Below are 17,500 nucleotides of genomic sequence, written 5' to 3'. Positions count from 1 at the left end.
GTGTCTTTAAACATTGTTTAGGGTTTATTGTGGAATGCTGATTGATTATTGAAATGTCAAACTTGAGACAGACACTTGAAACAGGCAGACGGAAGCGTGCGCACATTTTGCAAACTTACAGACCCTTCCTCCCTCGTCAAGTCCATATGATAGTCCTCAATTAAGACCTGTAGTGGTGTACATGGTCGCTTACACGAGAAAGACTATGCTTTTAAACAGGTTTGCCAGGACACAGGTCAGTGTCAGTATTGTCTGAGCACGTGTGATATTGTCTTTTGTCTGCGGTTTGACCTCTGGCCAGGTCACTTCCTCTGACCCTTGTGGATGACAATCGCGGGACAAAGGGGCAAGGCATGGTTTTTCTGTCGTTCCCTGCGCGTGCTAATTGAAGTTTGTGAGGTTTGCTTTTTGGGAAGGAGGGGTGGTTGGTGGTCGAGGGTGAAGAAAGGGTGGACAGTGGAGTGTTTGAAGAAGACATGTATCGAGGATTAGTTTTGTCTCTCGTCGTATAAAACCCCCAGTGAAAACCTTGTCTTATGATCAGATCGATGCCCTGATTTGATACACAGCTGTTGAGTTCTGGCAAGACAGGTTCAAAGAGAGTGCGTGCACTTGCGGGAGTTAGTGCGTGCACTTGCGGAAGTTCATTTTCCCCTGAGATACTTCAGTTTAGATGCTCATTCGAAACATGTGCTTCTTTGCGTTGCTAAATCAATGTCACAGTTGCGAATTGAATAGTGTACACACCTTGTAGTTGTACTAATATGAGTTGAAAAGATCTTTATCTGTAGCCGCTGGCACAGTCTGCATGGTCATATGACTGAGTTATTGACAGAAAGCACAAGTCACATAAAAGGGACCTCCTCTCGGGAGATACCGAGAGTTGAAATCATCGTTCAGTCGATATTTCATTGTCACCCAAGAAAGACAACCCGGACGTCTGCCTGCAGCATTACCTCCCTTGAGATTAAGGCAGGCGCCCGTGTCAAGATGTTGGCACAGCAGGCAGAAGGCTGGGGTGTGAATTAGCAGAGTTACGGTGACATTGTAACATTAACCTGAGAAGATCAGATTTATGCCCGACCCACAAATTGCGATAAGAAAGAAAAAATCCAGAAATAATGAAAAGCAGAGAAATTATCTTTACTAGCAGTTATCAATATTATTATGAGAAACTGGCTACATATGTGAAGACGGAAATTTCTGATTTCGTGGAATTTTACAGTCAATGCCTATCGAGCGACAGAGTACAAGGCAATCTTTGAAGAAGGGCGCGGTGTTTTTTGAATGAGCTAGGTGATCATTACATGGTATGGTGATATTCTCTGGAGTCTACCGGAGGCGAGGACGAGATCTTGAAAGTTCTATGTATAATTTGTATTTTTGCCAACCCTTCCGCACGGCTTGTCCCTCTCATTGCAACAGCGAATTATCAGGTCTGTGACTCGATGCCTTTTCGGTTGCAGAATTGATGTTCACTGTAGGAACAAATCGCAAAGGCATGATGAACTCGGCCTCTTTGGACATTTTGCACGGTAACAAGAATTTTGTCTGGCAGGCTCTCCTGTGTTTGGTTTCCGTTCCACTCTTCTTCCAGACGAGGCAAATTGCTGGACGTCGTTACTTTACCATGATTGCCCTCTTTGTTTCTGTTTCTCCTTTTGGCTTCCAAGTGCGGAAGGCGCGGGGATAGGGGGACAGGAATAGAAGTTCTTCTTTTTCTGCGTTCTTAGGCTGCAATTCCCAATTTGTTTTTATTGTGTTGTTGTTTTTGTGTGTGCACAAGTGGGCGTTTACGTGCATGCCCCTCTTTTCCACTTGCCATTTAGAAAATCATACTTCGTTTTCAATTTCAGAGGAGAAATGGAACAAAAAGAAGTATGTGTTGGTCTTGGCTATCGTGTGTGTGACTGGAAAACTGGTGATGATGGGTATTACAGAGAGCAGATGATAGAATGGCCTGAATGCGAGTAATGTGGCTATTTTCAGCAGTTCATCTCCACCCGTTTAGTTTTACAGGGAGGGGGAAACCGGAATTGAAGGGGGCAGGGAAGAGAGGAGACCGCGGAATCATCCTGTGGAACCTGTACAGACATGATGGTTCTGCTCTTCCATTGAGACATTCATGTGTTCAGCGTGGCTCTTAATGGCGCAAGATCACTCGCGTAGAGGAATCCTTTGGGTATAACCAGAGTCGTTCTGGAGGTCTGGTTCCGTGAAGATTTCTTTTTAATTTCGCTATTACGGTAGAGTATGGAAAGTCCCCCGGGAAACGGCCTTTAACGTTTGTTGGTCGTGACTGGGATGGTAGATACTCAACGGATTGTTGCTGCGTAGTTCAGTATTGGTAGCTGTTGATGGTAGTAGACGGCAAGTCTTGTTTTCTTTGCATCAGAGGATATTATTCCCGCGGTCTTAAGGTCCACTTTCTGTCAGACTTTCACATCTCTCTGAAAGTTGTTTTACAGTTACCCTTTTAAAAGCCATATTTCTTGAATGCGTTCTTTCGTGCTACAATGAGCTCTGCATTCATGCAGAAAACAACAACAACATCTTTGTAAAAATACTGCATGCAATCTAATTTCACAGAACCATCACACTGGAAGCAATACGATCCCAGAGCGTCATGCATCCTTCCAGCTCTTTCTTGTAGTGTGTACGGTGACCCCCACCCCCTCCCTATCCGGTGTGAATCGTCGCTGTCTAGCCAGCGCTGAGGATAGATTGCAGTTGTTCAAGGACGGCTATTGATCGGGTCTGTGCCGAGTTTCACGTGCAAGATAAACTGCAGTAGCGAGTGCTGCGGTCTTGGTACCGGTGACGGGGTCGGAGTTGAACTGTTGATTATCAAAGTAGTCAAATGTTTTACGAAGTACTGCTCTAGAGGACAACACAAAGATTTGCATTAATGAAAAATGGACGTGCCAGAATTACACAGGGCCAGATATACACACACGCTCGCGCGTGTGCGCGCGCACACACACACACACTCACTCACACACACACACACTCACTCACTCACTCACACTTACACACTTACATATGATTATGTTCCTTCCCTCTGTCTTTGCTGCATTGAACTCCGACGAATTACCTCAAAAGTTTCGCAGAGTCCTTCAGAGCAGTTTCACCTTTACATCGGACTCACTAAATTCGTTTCTTTGTCTCGTTTTTCACCGAGAGAAGTCACGTCCAGTTCGCTCTTTGTCCTCCTGTGCTTTCTGTCCAGGTCGATACGCTTTTGTCAAGGACACAGAAGCAACAGGGCGAGAAGAGGGGTGGGGAGGAGGGGAGGGGGATTCCAATTGGAAACGGGATAGTTAATGAGGGTATGCGAGTTGGGTGGGGGTAGAAGCAGAAGAGTTGATAGCGGGTGAGTTTGGGCAGGGGTGGTGGTGGTGGCGGAAACATGAGAGTTAATTTGGGTGATCGGGAGGAGTGGGGTGGGTGAGTGGGGGTGGGGGGTTGGGAGTGTGTAGAAAGACGAGATGATAAGGGGTGGGTTGGGGTTGAGGGAATGAAAGGAGAGAGAGGGGAGGTGAGAAGGAGGGGGGGGGGGGGGGGGTATCGATTATGTCTGCGGCACCTCGTGACCATTAAACTTGTTAGCTCTCTTCGCTGTGAGAGTGCCTCCTGTGTGTTTCATTTCCTCCGCTTCCTATGGCCGGGTCGTTGGGGTCGGGGTCAAGGTCGGGTTACTGTGGTCCGACCAATATTCCGGTATTGTCTGCCTGTGGCTGTTGGTTTTGTCTTTCTGTTGCTTTTCTGGTATTCTGATTCAGAGGGGCTCTTAGGAATGAAAGGGTGTTCTTGTCGGAACAGAAAATCGAACCAAGAAGGCGGGGAGGGGAATTATGAGAGGTGGGGGCGGGGGGTCGCGTGAGAGCTCACATACAATGAAGAAACACCTAAACACACGCTTCCTCCCGTTTTACCGATTCTGTTTGTGTCGTCTGCAACATGAACCCAACGTTCGCTGTCTCGTTCATCCCTCGAAATGTCTGTCTGTGATGTTTACACAATGTCCATCGTGCCATGTTCCTGCATGGCTGTCCCCATTGTCCTATCTTGTCCATCGGCGGCACTACTCATTTGGTTTGTCTGTTTTTACGCTTTCTTTATGGAATGGTGCCTTTCGGATTGATCTCCTAGGGAGTCAGACCAGCGATGCATCTTAATAAGCTACAGCACCCAGCGTAAACAGAGCCACCGCAAATAATGACAGAAAAAAAAAGACTTGTGAACAAACACAAGGGGAAAAGGGTGAGGGAGCAAAAAATGGGCAGGAAGGTATTGAGTGCTGATGGATGACAAAGATGGCCAAAATAATTACGTTGATTTGATTTGGGAGGTTTGATACTGCCACGTCCAAAATATACCTTCGCCATCAAAAGCACGTACCATTGCTCTTTCATCATGACTGATGCTCGCTGAAGACTTCTGGTGATTCCTTCGTGGACTTGATGCCGCCCAGCGGAGAAACGGGATTTTGATTCTGTCAGAGAGCTGCAACGCGAAGTTCTTTCAGGGCCAGTAGAGATGATGACGGACGTGACAACTTCAGGACAGAACCGAACGGCAAAGGATAGAGGAAGGGAGCAGAAACTGGGGTCGAAGGGAAAGAAGTTGACGAGCTTTGAATGAGGGTCGCAGATGGCTTAATTGGATTGAGGTTTGGTCATGGATACGACTTGATAGGGTGCGTCAAAAATCCTCCTTTGCCCTCAGTAGCAGCATCCCTCTTTCGTTTTGACTTCTGGTGCTTACTTCAGACTTCTGGCGCTTTTTTTTTTATGGACTTCGTGTCTTCCTCAATGATCCAGTAGGGTAGCGGGTTGACGTTGCTGTTCGATTACTAGAGGGCCAAGTTTCTTTCAGGGCTAAAAGAGATGATGATGGTACTCTAGACAGAATGGAAGGGCAAAGGATAGAGGGAGGGAGCAGAAACTAGGGTCAGAGAGGGTGAACTTGTTCAGCATTAGTTGGGGGAGAGGCTGTGCCAAGGAGGGGCGCAGATGGCTTAATTATCTAGAGATTTGATTAGCTAGGAGACTGAATGACACTGCCACGTCAAAAACATTCCTTAGACCGCAGTACCACCGTGGCTCTTTCGTTTTGTCTTCTGGCGCTCACTGGAGACTTTTCGCCCTGCTTTTATGGGCTTGGTGCCCTCCACATCGATCTAGTGCAGAACCAGAATGTGGATGTTGTCTGATAGCTAGGGTACCCGGCTCTTTCAGGGCCACTGAAGATGATGACGAACGTCACCATTTTTTGACAAGATGAGCGGGAGAGAGGGGGTGGGGTAGGAGGGTGATTGGGAGACGAGGATGCGATAACGAATGGGGTCACAGGGCCAGGCAAGCGTGGAGATTTCATGGCCGAGGGTGGCAGAGCTTTGGGAGAGAATGTCGATTTGATAGGACACTTGCTAAAGAAGATTGCGGTTTGAACGCAGGGAAACCGCAATCTTAGCCCACGAACGCAGAAGAAAAAAAGAAAAAAAAGAACGCAGGGAAAGGAATTGGAGGGGGGGGAGGGGGTATGGAAGGGCGGAATGGGGCGGGGGATAGAGAAGAGGGGTAGGAGGGTGTGCGTGCGTGAGGATTTGATCAGTTAGTAAAAAAGTTAATGCAAGTCTGAGAGAGAGAGAGAGAGAGAGAGAGAGAGAGAGAGAGAGAGAGAGAGAGAGAGAGAGAGAGAGAGAGAGAGAGAGAGAGAGAGAGATGTGTAAGAGCATGCGCGGGGTGCTCTCTGAGAAAGAGGAAGAGAAAGTAGAGGCAAGGGGCACGTGACCAAGACCATGGAGTTCCATCCAACCTTGGACAGGGCGATGTCTAGGAGTGATAAAAATTCCGGCGCTGATGAGACCGTGCCAGCACGAGCAGATACATGAACTGAGATGGAATGATGCGGACATTAAGGACATGGTGGATGAGGGGAGGGGAGCTGAGTTGGAAATGTGGGGGAAGAGGAGAGAGAGATGGGGTGATGGAGGCTGATCAATGAAGTTGGTGGAATGAGATGGACATGTACGTCGAGAGTGCGGTTGGTGGGTGGGAGGAATGATACAGTTTTGAAAGGGGGGGGGGGAGGGGGGAGCTGATGAATTGATGAATACAATGAGATCTGGACTATTCTCGAAGGAGATGGACGTTAAGATTGAATATAATGGGGATGGGGGAAGATGTACTTAAGGAGGGGGAAAGTTTGGAGTGGGAGAGAAGACATGGTGATAAGGTTGTTGGGTTGATGATGATCTTGATAATGGACTTTTTCTGCTGTCAATATTCGGTTCGTGCCGGATGTAATATTAGTATGGAGGAGGTTGCAGAGAAGTTGCGGCGATAAGGTACAAGCAGGAACGTGTGGCAAACATTTGGGGGATAGGGTGGTGTTAGAGGTAGAGGTGGGCGCCTGGATTATACTGTTTGAATGACACGAACAATTTAGGGATGCTGCTACGGGCCTAGAATAATTTGGCAGGTAATATATTCAAGTGTACAACTTCTGAAAGGTCAGTCTTGCCATAACTTCTGTGCTGGTAAAAATTACAAACGATCAAACAAGAAGCAGAATTGTACGATCAGTATCTACAGGCATGCGATTAAAATTCAAATCCGTTTCTCGCTTTACGTAACGAGACTGGAGGAACTGATACAGCTGTGCGAGTCATATTGGGAGGGGGGGGGGAGGGGAGGGGGGAGGGGAGGGGAGGGAGGGATTTGTCCCTGGTTTGATGATACTTGAGGGAAGGACAACAAGGGGAGGGAAATCGAGGAAGCCAACAAAAAGAGGACCATAGCTAAAGCATTGACTGTGCAGAGTGACTATGCGTCAATAGTCTTTCTCCTGAAGAGTTCCAATGTTACAGTGGGATGCTCGCAGACAGTCTTGGGCACAGGAGGTTCATTTGCTGCAACGATGTCTCACGGGTGTCTGAATAGAAGAACGGCTAGTTTGGTGGGGGTGACTAACGGTGACTGGGCCGTGTTATTTTGGGTGAATTTTTTCTTCTTTGCCATTTTGCCCAGTTTTTTTTTATTTTTTTTTTTAAGATTTCCAGCAAAAAGGCAATTTTGCAGCTAGAAGAGTTGTTGATAGGAACAGACTGCTGGGGGAAAAAGAGGACGAGAGAGACTTGAGGTAAAGGGGGGGGGGGGGGGGGGGGGTTGGGGGGTTGGGGAGGAAGCAATCGGATTTGGAGGCAGCTGGGGCAAGGCTGGGTTGAGTTTTTAAACCACTGTCGCGATTGGAATTGCTCCTGGAGCCTGCAGTTTTATTATAACTACACTTTTTTTTAGTCTCCCTCTGCTGTCGTTTCCGATCATGAACACATTGGGAAGAAAAAAATCATAAATGACAATAACTTGTTTGATTCTTGTGGTATTTGACAGGTCGATGCGTCTCTCTCAGTTAGGATTGCACGTCACTGCGGATGATTTATGTTGCAAGAAAGGGGCCAGCTAACTGTTCACATTTGTCACGAATAAAGAATGATATCGTCTGCTTCTTGCTTTCGCCTGTTGTAATATTGTAGTAGATAGAGTGATGTGCGAAATGTTAGAGAGAGAGACAGAGACAGAGACAGAGAGAGAGAGAGAGAGAGAGAGACAGAGAGAGAGAGAGAGACAGAGACAGAGAGAGACAGAGAGAGAGAGAGAGAGAGAGAGTTGACAGAGACAAACGAGAACAATCCTGATTTTTTTTGTTTGCCCCACAAGAGTTTTTAAATGCCTTTAGATGCCATTGTTCCGCGCCACGTGGAGTCTCAGCCGCTTCATTTTATGATCCGGTTAACACGTGCTTGTCTGCATCTATGTCGTTTAGGAGAACAGTTTTGCATGTTGGGACATAAAAGAGGCTGGAAGATCCATATGTAGCTCAGTCTGAGAATCAGAGACCTGCTTTGCATTCCAAGCAGCTGTCTGACGTGACACGCAAGGACACTGTGACATTTTACTATTCCCGTGAGAGACTGTGGGATTAAAAATCAAGATACCACACACGACACGAACTTCCTGTTGACATGCAATCAGTGGAAAGTCAGTCAAAAGTTCCAAGGTTTCAAGTTTCAATGGTAAATTTTCGATCGTGATGGTTTCAAGTGTGCATTGCCCTCTTCTTGCGCACATTGTGAGCGACATTTTGCCGTCTCGTTTGCCAGAACCTCTTTTTGAACAGCCTTATAATTGTCGCGCTGATGCCTGGTGGGGCATGCCAGGCCCCCTGAGGCTGTCGCTGTGATGTCAAGTCAGAGCAATTATCTAAAGCAATGCACGTTGTGTGATCATTACAGCACGGAGACCGGTTGGCCTAGTGGTAAGGCGTCCGCCCCGTGATCGGGAGGTCGTGGGTTCGAACCCCGGCCGGGTCATACCTAAGACTTTAAAATTGGCAATCTAGTGGCTGCTCCGCCTGGCGTCTGGCATTATGGGGTTAGTGCTAGGATTGGTTGGTCCGGTGTCAGAATAATGTGACTGGGTGAGACATGAAGCCTGTGCTGCGACTTCTGTCTTGTGTGTGGCGCACGTTATATGTCAAAGCAGCACCGCCCTGATATGGCCCTTCGTGGTCGGCTGGGCGTTAAGCAAACAAACAAACAAACAAACAAACATACAGCACGGAGTTTGGGATCAGACCTTGGTCATTTTTAGTACACTTGCCCCATTTAGTCCGGGTTGAAAACAGCCTAATTCTTGTTGCGCTGATGCCTAATAGAGCCGCGCTAGATCCTCGTGGCTCACGGTTGCTGAATGGCAATCAGAGTAATTACCTAAAGCCTTGCTGGGTGCACACTCAGCTAGTTACGGCAGCACGAGCTTTCGGAACAGACACCACTCCTTTTCTATACTTTTGTCCCACTTCACTGTCACATCAGCACCGATGACAGTCGAGGAAAATGTCAGCCGGAGCAATAATCTCTAGCCATGCGGCGTGCACAGTCAGCGGATGTTAAATTACGAGAATTTGGAACAGATACCAGCCAATGTCTGTACTTTGATCCTCATTAGCTTCAGGGTAGATTTGGTGACATGTCAGACTACATCGTAACAATCATGCAATCATAATGTAGCCATTCTGCGCGCAATCAGCGGCGATAGGCTGAGAAACGGGCACCAGTTTTACACTAGATTTGCTAGCTTTATTGGCGGAAGTGTCAATCAGATTTAACTGTCTGAAGATACGCAGCATCTAGTCTTGCCATCCGTAGAACGATCTGGCTTTAGCAGGGCATTCCTTCACGTCTTTTGCCCCTCTTATAGCTGCAGAACCAGACTTCGTTACTTCCGCTGAAATGTAGACCAGAATGGACCCTCAGACGGTGGCCATGCTGCAACCCCGGTATCGAATCATTAGAGCGTGATAGTTCCAATCAGACTTGAACGTCCAACTGCTTCACATTTCTGACCTAGTTTTTACTTTCGGACAGGTTTTCCTGGTTGTCGATAGCCTGAATGGCAGAGTGATTATATGTAGCCGTGCATGTACAATTGTGTCAGGAGTAGACCCTTTAAAAAAGACGTTGGGGATGTTGGACTAGCACAGAGAGTTCTTAGTTGCTGCCCGGCTGAATGCCAGAGTACATCTGTTTGTAGCCATTCATGTATGCGTGCACAAGTCTGTCCTGATCAAACCCCTGGCAAAACACTGTGAATGTAGATACAATCTTCACGGCTTGCACAGAAACTTTGAAGTGGTTGCTGGGATGCCAAAGTAAATCTCTGTAATAAGGCATCCTGCATGCACACTTTTCCCCCTCTTTTTTTGTATGGAGCAGAGCATTAGGAAAAGAGACTGGAACTGGTTAGATACCCTGCGTTATACTTGCACAGATAGGCTGTAGTTGTCATCAGAATGTCAGACTGAGAGCAATTGTTTTTATCCATCTATGCTGCATGGACAAGTCTACCAGGATAGGACCCCATGGAAAAGACTTGAGAACTGTTTCTGTACCCTCCGTACATGTGCACCCACGTTACTTTCCTTTCTGGACGGGAGTTAATCGATTTGTCGGAACATCCAACGCTTTTTTTTCTTCTTTTCCTTTTTTTTTGGGGGGGGGGGGGGGGGGGGGGGGGCGGCGGCTTGAGTAAAAGCCTGACAGTTTACAACGTTACGGATGCCCTGGGGTGTCTATTGTGACTGGGTAGGACCAGCCGTAGACGGCAGAGACACTGACAGTCGTATAATTTCAACATCTGTGTCCAACTCTGGTGTCGAATTCAGCCATATAACGGCAAATTATATCCGTCAGGCTCTAGATTTAAACATAAAATAGTTATTGTAGTTTTCCACGAAATGGCGAAATGCAAGAGAATTAAAATTAACGATACTTGCAACCGACCTTTTAGCAAGCGTTCGAAATTCACATACTTTTGTGGATTCGTGTATCATGGGTGATTCCAGAGAAAAATAGAATCCAAGAAGGTTGAGCTTGAAATGGAATTGTGTGGCATTGATATTTCAAAAACAGATTGATATTGCTGGTATTATGTGAACGTAACTTAAAGGCATATGTACTCGATGACTATACACGCTAATTGCTTTACCAACAGCTGGAGACATGATAAATTAAGTTCCCTGCAAAATATTGTGGTCTAGGACCCCTTCAATGTTGAGATATGTTAATTTTCATTTTGATCTGGATCGTCCTATTTATAGATTTGGCAACACATGTAACGTTGATGCAAGGGAGCTAACACCGCGGCTTTGTTGACATCCTCACTTTTTCAGAGGCTAGAACAAGCTGTAATGCATGTATTATGGTCCGCGCATGGTGACATATCGTCATGATATGGTCTTATGGTGCGTTTGACATCGATTATGGGCAAACTACACTTTGTAAACACGGGAGCGCGTACATATGCCTTTTAACAGACGGAATGAAAAACACTCGTCCCTGCGTCCAACTCCTCTCACGCGGATCTACGATAGTTTAGACAATCGCAGGAATGATGTTGAGATGTATTTACAAGTTGGTAAAGTTTGTTAATGCATAAGACTTTAGTTCCGATTGTTTGGTGATGATATCGCTCTCGGTGCTGTCAAATTGTATAGGCTTGGGCCCGGGGAACAAATAAGAAAGGCACTGGCAGAGTAAGTAATGGTGGACTGGTTGTTTTCACATTATGTGATGGTTCTTCTCCTTTTGTATTTACGGTTCTTATCTCAGTAAATGTTGTTTAAAGATTAGGTAAATTGGTTTCTTCCCTTTTGCCGCCTTTTCTATCATGCTCTTTCTGTTTGTCTCTGTCTGTCTATCTGTCTCTCACTCTCTCTTTCTCTTTCTCTCTCTCTGTCTCTCTGTCTCTCTCTCACTTTCTCTCTATCTGTCTCTGTCTCTCTCTGTGTCTGTCAGTCTCTCTCTCTCACTCTGTCTCTCTCTCACTTTCTCTCTCTCTGTCTCTCTCTCTCTCTCTGTCTGTCTCTCTTTCTCTCTCTCTGTCTCTCTCTGTCTCTCTCTTTCTCTCTCTCTCTCTCTCTCTCTCTCTCTGTCTCTCTCTGTCTCTCTCTTCATGTGTCCGAGGCTCAACCTCCACACCCCCGCCCTTCTCTGTTCTTATTTTAAAACCAAATAGAGGAGGCCAGTAATCAAAGACTTGATTAGAAGGTGGTTGTGTGAAATGAATGAAGCTAGCCACAGTCTATAGTTATCATGTATCTCTGAGAATCTCTGGCCTATTTCCAAAGTGACCGATTATGTCACAGCTATCTCTGGCAGCCACCCCGCAATAACAGCAGCTCAGCAGGCCGCTTGTCTGTGACTGCTGATACCAGTCATTTATTCTCTTCTCTCACGCGCACTCACATACCCCATATAATTTCCCTAACTACCTCTTCCTTTCATTTCAATGATCTTGATGGTTCGCCCCCTGAGGCTGTAGATAGTTGTCTGGAAAAGTATGCTTTACGTCCTGTAGCTGCTGGGAGTTGGGCGAACGTTTGCATTTCAAGTGTTCGATGGACGCTCTTGCTTTTTTTTTGCGGACCGGGGAACGAATAACGAAAGTAATTCTTAAGTAGTTGTGTACGTCTGTGTGAGTCTTTCTGTGTGTCCGACGTATGGCTGTCTGAAAATACAGATCTGTCAACTGATGTCTCTTTAGAAGAATGACGCTTGTTTAGCTTTGCAGGGTTTTGGAGATAGCTTTGTAGATCTATTTGATAGTTGATGAAAAGAATCAAGGTAAATTGTTTACTTGGGAACGTTGCCTCCGCAGGCAAAGGGAACCCCCGACAGAGCATAAAAATACTGCCTGATGAGGATAAGAAAATGAGGGTTTGTGTAATGCACCACTTTGTGATGTTGTCTTTGTGGCCGTCAAGGTAACTGCCTGATGAGGATAAGAAAATGAGGGTTTGTGTAATGCACCACTTTGTCATGTTGTCTTTGTAATTGTGACCGTCAAGGTAACGGTCTGATGAGGATCAGAAAATAATGGGTTATGTAATGCACCGTGGCAAGGGTAATATCTTTTTATGAGGAACGAATTAATGTAGGCATAACAAGGTCTGCTTCTCTTTCTCCGCCTCTCTTTCTCCGCCTCTCTTTCTCCGCCTCTTTCTCCGCCTCTCTTTCTCCGCCTCTCTTTCTCCGCCTCTCTTTCTCCGCCTCTTTCTCCGCCTCTCTCAACCCTGGAAGGATGAACAGACCCTCATAGTTCTTTGAGCGTGGGATTTCTCTGACATTCTGATAGATTTCGTTAAAAACTCCTAAAATGAGATTCAAATTTGCAGTAAAGTAAAGTGTAAAGATTAAAGAAACGCGATTTCTTTATGCACATCGACCGATAGTGTATAAAACACAAAACTCTTCCCCTGCCCATTCCACCAACCCCCCACATGCGCGCACGCTCGCAAAATCTTAGATGATTTTTTGCTGATGATGTTTTGAAATGAAAAGATCATGATTTCTTTATGCACATCAACCGATAGTGTAGAAAACACAAAGCACCCCCTCCAACACGTTCCTCCATGCCCTCTGTTCCAGTCGATTTCTTACTTTTCCTCAGACACTGAAGCTCAAGAAGCATGATCGCTATCGCAGACCTCAGAACCATGCAGCACCGTAAATTCCATTCACATCAGGGTGAGTTTTGCCTGCATAGGTAGGTAGCTACTCAGACCTACCTACGGAAGTCCTTAGTCTCTAGGATGGCCTACTGCTCCGTGGAGTGCAGCTTTCCGTCTCTACCTACATGCCGTTTACCTGGGCAGAGTGTTAAATTGAGAGGAGAGAGGGGGGTGGGTGTCACTCTTTTATGTCTGTGGGAGAGGGGGGGCTGGGTTTAGGGAAGTCGGGTCACTTTTATGTCTGTGGGGGAGGAGGGGGGGGGGGGGGGGGCTTGTTTGGGGGATTCGGTCACTTTTATGTCTCTGGGAGAAGTTAGATCATGCATGATGGGGATACATTTTATTGCCGTTTAAATTCAATCCCAAACTGCTACGATTCGCGGCTGCAGATCTGCTTCCGATTTGCCCCCTCACCCCCCGACCGTTTTCCTTGCTGTTTACACACCAGATCAAGCCGAAGCAGTAAATCTAGCACAACACACACACACACACAAATTGGAACCTACTGTTGGTGTTTGAGACAAGATCTGTGACTAATATACTGTGGCTTCCCGGCGACTCTAACGGAAACAAAATTGGTAACTACTGTGGTAGCCTTTACCCGTCTGAGAATAAATTGGTATCTACGTGTGTTTGACCTCTCATCCATCTGGAACCCCCGCCACAACAATTCTCCTCCATCCCAACTGCATTGATGCATACCTGCCAAAGAAGATTGGAACCTCCACTTGTGTTCGAGACAAGATACTGTTCTCATCCTTTCACCTGCCCGGAACAGAATTGGTGCCCACTGTTGGTAGCTTTTACCTGCCTGGGAATAGATTGGTACCTTACCTGTGTCCGAGTCTCTGACCTCCCATCCATCTAGCCCCCCCCCCCCCCCCCCTCCCCGCAACCACCACCACCCCTCCATTCCAATCTCCGCCAGGTCCCTTCCACCATCTTCCTCTCTGCTTCGGCGCATGCCTACCGTGGGCAAGATTGGAAACTACACTAAAATCGGTGTTCTGGTGCGTTCATCTGCCTGTAACACAATTCCCACTGTACATACAACGTAATATACTCTTCACGTGTCCGAGAATACATTGGAACCTACCCCCCCCCCCCCCCTCCTCCCACTCCCCCACGTGTAGACAGGAGGTCGGCTCGTGCCACTGTGTTTACATTCTTCGCCCGTCTTGTGCCCATCTCGTCTCTGTGTTTATTGAACGGCGCTAGACTGGGTGGGGGGATTAACTTCCTGCTGGGACAGTTCTTGTGCCACAAAATGGGTCCGGGTTTTGGGTTGACTGAGCTGTGTAGTGGTTTGTGGTGTGAAAAGGCTGATTCGATTTATTGGACATTGACAAGCAAACGAGAGGTCAAGGTTATCTTTATTGTAATTTTTATTTTATTTTAGTTTTTCTGAAAATATTCTCTCGCTCTCTCTTTCTCTGTCTCTTTCTCTGTGTCTCTCTGTGTCTCTGTCTCTGTCTCTGTCTCTCTCTCTCTCTCTCTCTCTCTCTCTCTCTCTCTCTCGGGCGGGGACGTAGCTCAGTTGGTAGCGCGCTGGCTTTGTAGCCAGTTGGTCGCTATCAGTGTGGGTTCGATCCCCACGTTCGGCAAGAGATTTATTTCTTGGAGTCAACTTTGTGCAGACTCTCTTCGATGTCCGAACACCCCCGTGTGCACAGCGAAAGTCTCAGGGCTTGGAAAACACGAAGACACGCATGCATCATCTCTCGTCTCTGATTATCATGATCGTATTTTGATACTTTGACGAGACAAACCCAATGCTGGTGTGTCGAAGAAGACAGCCACAGCGGGCTTGTTCGAATCAAAGTATCACACCATATCTTCAGCGTATTACCAATACCTGTCCCAATATAGACCAGTTGGTCTGAGAGGACGTTAAACCCTAATTGTCAGTCAGTCTCTCTCTCTCTCTCTCTCTCTCTCTCTCTCTCTCTCTCTCTCTCTCTCTCTCTCTCTCTCTCTCTCTCTCTCTCTATCTCTCTGTCTGTTTTTCTCTTTCTCTGTCTGTCTATCTGTCTCTGAAAGAGAGTGAGAGAGTGTTTGTGTTTCTTTGATATTGGGGGAATGGTGGGAGTCAGTCCAAGTATATTGCTATTGCTGTTTGGTTTGGTTAAACTGGTTTGGGGGATGAAATGAACACTCCAGGTGTGATGTGGCAGAAACCTTCCCTTGCAAGTGAGATCATTGACAGACTCTCTCTCAATCAGTACAGTGATGTACAGTCATTTATGCATTACGATCGTTATTTGTTCTGTCTTTCTTACTTTGATTTCTTTGTTTCACATTCGCTTATATTCTAAGAAGTCACACTTGTCTTGCTTTTTAATATATGATCTTTTATTGACATGGCTTTGAATCTTTCTAACGCTTGGCTTTTTAAACTGTGTACTTCATAATGTATTCTCGCCATACTTTCTGTGTAAATTGTATGTTTTTGTAGTGTCAGTTGCATAAATTTCATACATGTGCTATTTCGTTTATATTCAAATGCATGTCAGTTATAGATGAGTAATTTTGATAGAAGCATTCATGAAAATGAGTGTTTGATCTAATTCAGGACTTAAAGTGGAACATTCAGGAAGTGCTAAACACGAGGAAACCAAAACATGTATTGACACGTACTGCGAAAAAGAGGAAGAGAAGAACTATAAGGAAGTAGCTGTTGATTTTGTGTGTGTCACTAGCTGTAAAGTCTGAGTACTATTATTAACCATTTATAAATAGCCTAGGTAACCCAATATTATTCAGGGGGAAATGTTGGGTTAAACTGTTGAACACCAAGACATGTTGCCATTGTTAGTCCGTCTTGGAAGTTTGTCTCCTACAGACATGTTGAGCATCAGTGAAACACAGCTTTATAACAGTAAGTAGTATTAAATATGACAATAAATAGAATGAATCGAATGCCTTTGTTTTCAGTCAAAAAGAATTGTGTAATGACTTGAGCAAGTCGTCAAATTTGTCTGATCTGTTAGGTTCTTTCAGTGACTTCTGTCTGTTTTTTTATGTTGGTCTGTCTACCATAACCTTGATCTTTTGTTTTAAGTTTTGTGTGAATATTTGTTTGTCTGTTCACTTAAAAGACCGTTGGGTCGAAATATCTGTGAATGTATTGTTTTGTCAATAACAAACGTACCAACAACCTACCTTTCTTGTTTTTTTATTCTTGATCTTTTGGATCTTCGAAAGAATGTCGTTGATTTTCCTCAACGACAGATAAAGTTTCTTCAATGACTGGTCATTTCAGCAAATATTTGTTGCTCAGAATAGATTGTTACTTTCTTTTCCACAGATTGTGATTTGCTTCAGTGACTAATCATTTCAGCTGAGTAACCAGTGGTTTTTTTTTCTGTTTGTGTGTTCAGGCTCAGAGGGAGGAGAGACACCAGTGTCAGCCATGAGTCTCCCCGAGTTCCTCGCGGAGGCCGAGCTGTCTCACTACCACAACGCCCTGCGCAATGAACTCAAGGTCACGTGCGTCGAGCATCTCAAGGTCAGTTGTTGTGACCCTTTTGACTTATATTCTTGATTTTGGATGTTTTGGTTTATTTGGGTTTCAATTTCCATTACATTTTTATTCCATTGCTGGGTAATTTGGATCGCTTCCTCCCAGTGGATGATGTGTGATTCTTATATTATAGTGAGATTTTATGAAGTACACATGTAATAAAAGATTTGACTGAGACGTTTGGAATGGCAATGTTTTCCTCAGATGAAGCGAACAAGCATAATATCAATGATAACTGTATTACCATTAGATTTAGGCTTCAGAGGTATACGGACAAAAAGCAAGTGCTAACACCGGTGCAACTTTTTCTGCTAAAAAGTAGACATTTTTACATAAATGTGTGTTGGTCTTATTTTTTATCAACCTATGCAATTCCATCATAGTCAGCGCAATCCCTGATCTATCACTTTGAACATTTGTCACAATCATTGACAGGAATATAATCATCTCGCTTTTCAGGACACCCTTTTTTTTATTTTTCCCGAATCACCTGCTCCTTTCGCATATGTAAATTAGAACCCCTTAGGCTCAATACTGCCGCCGCCGCACCCCCCCCCCCCCCCCCCCCTTTGAATCAACGTAATGTGCTGAATATTTGGTTATTGTGTGTTGCAGTATGTGAAAGAAGAAGACTTGGAAGGAATCGGGATGACGAGACCAGAGATGCGCCGCCTTAAGAAATTCTACAAGAAAGAACACCCCCAGGGAACCTTTGGAAAGCTCAAGAAGGTGAGTCACAAAAGATTATTTGCAATTGTGTATTTCTTTTGTGCCACTGTCCGTCTTTCTTTCAAACTCGCACCTGCTTGCACAGAGAGAGAGACAGATGGAGAGAGTGCCTACGTGCTTGTGTGTGTGTGTGTGTGTGTGTGTGTTTGTGTGTGTGTGTGTGTGGGGGGG

At 45.6% G+C, this 17,500-nt stretch overlaps 1 protein-coding gene across 3 annotated transcripts in view; it reads left to right on the top strand.

Annotated features, from left to right (window-relative positions):
* LOC138978127 (activated Cdc42 kinase-like) overlaps window positions 1-17,500 on the top strand; it is a 106,215-nt gene that overhangs the window by 34,164 nt on the left and 54,551 nt on the right. For all 3 annotated transcript variants that reach the window (XM_070350773.1, XM_070350772.1, XM_070350771.1), the window contains exons 2-3: window positions 16,458-16,585; window positions 17,216-17,329. In XM_070350773.1, the coding sequence (XP_070206874.1) occupies window positions 16,490-16,585; window positions 17,216-17,329 (210 nt within the window). In that variant the 5' untranslated portion in view covers window positions 16,458-16,489. The remainder of the gene's footprint in view (window positions 1-16,457; window positions 16,586-17,215; window positions 17,330-17,500) is intronic.

This window comes from Littorina saxatilis, linkage group LG10 (assembly GCF_037325665.1).
Source record: "Littorina saxatilis isolate snail1 linkage group LG10, US_GU_Lsax_2.0, whole genome shotgun sequence".
Classification (NCBI taxonomy): Eukaryota; Metazoa; Mollusca; class Gastropoda; order Littorinimorpha; family Littorinidae; genus Littorina; species Littorina saxatilis.
This window is presented reverse-complemented; position numbering and strand designations above follow the sequence as displayed.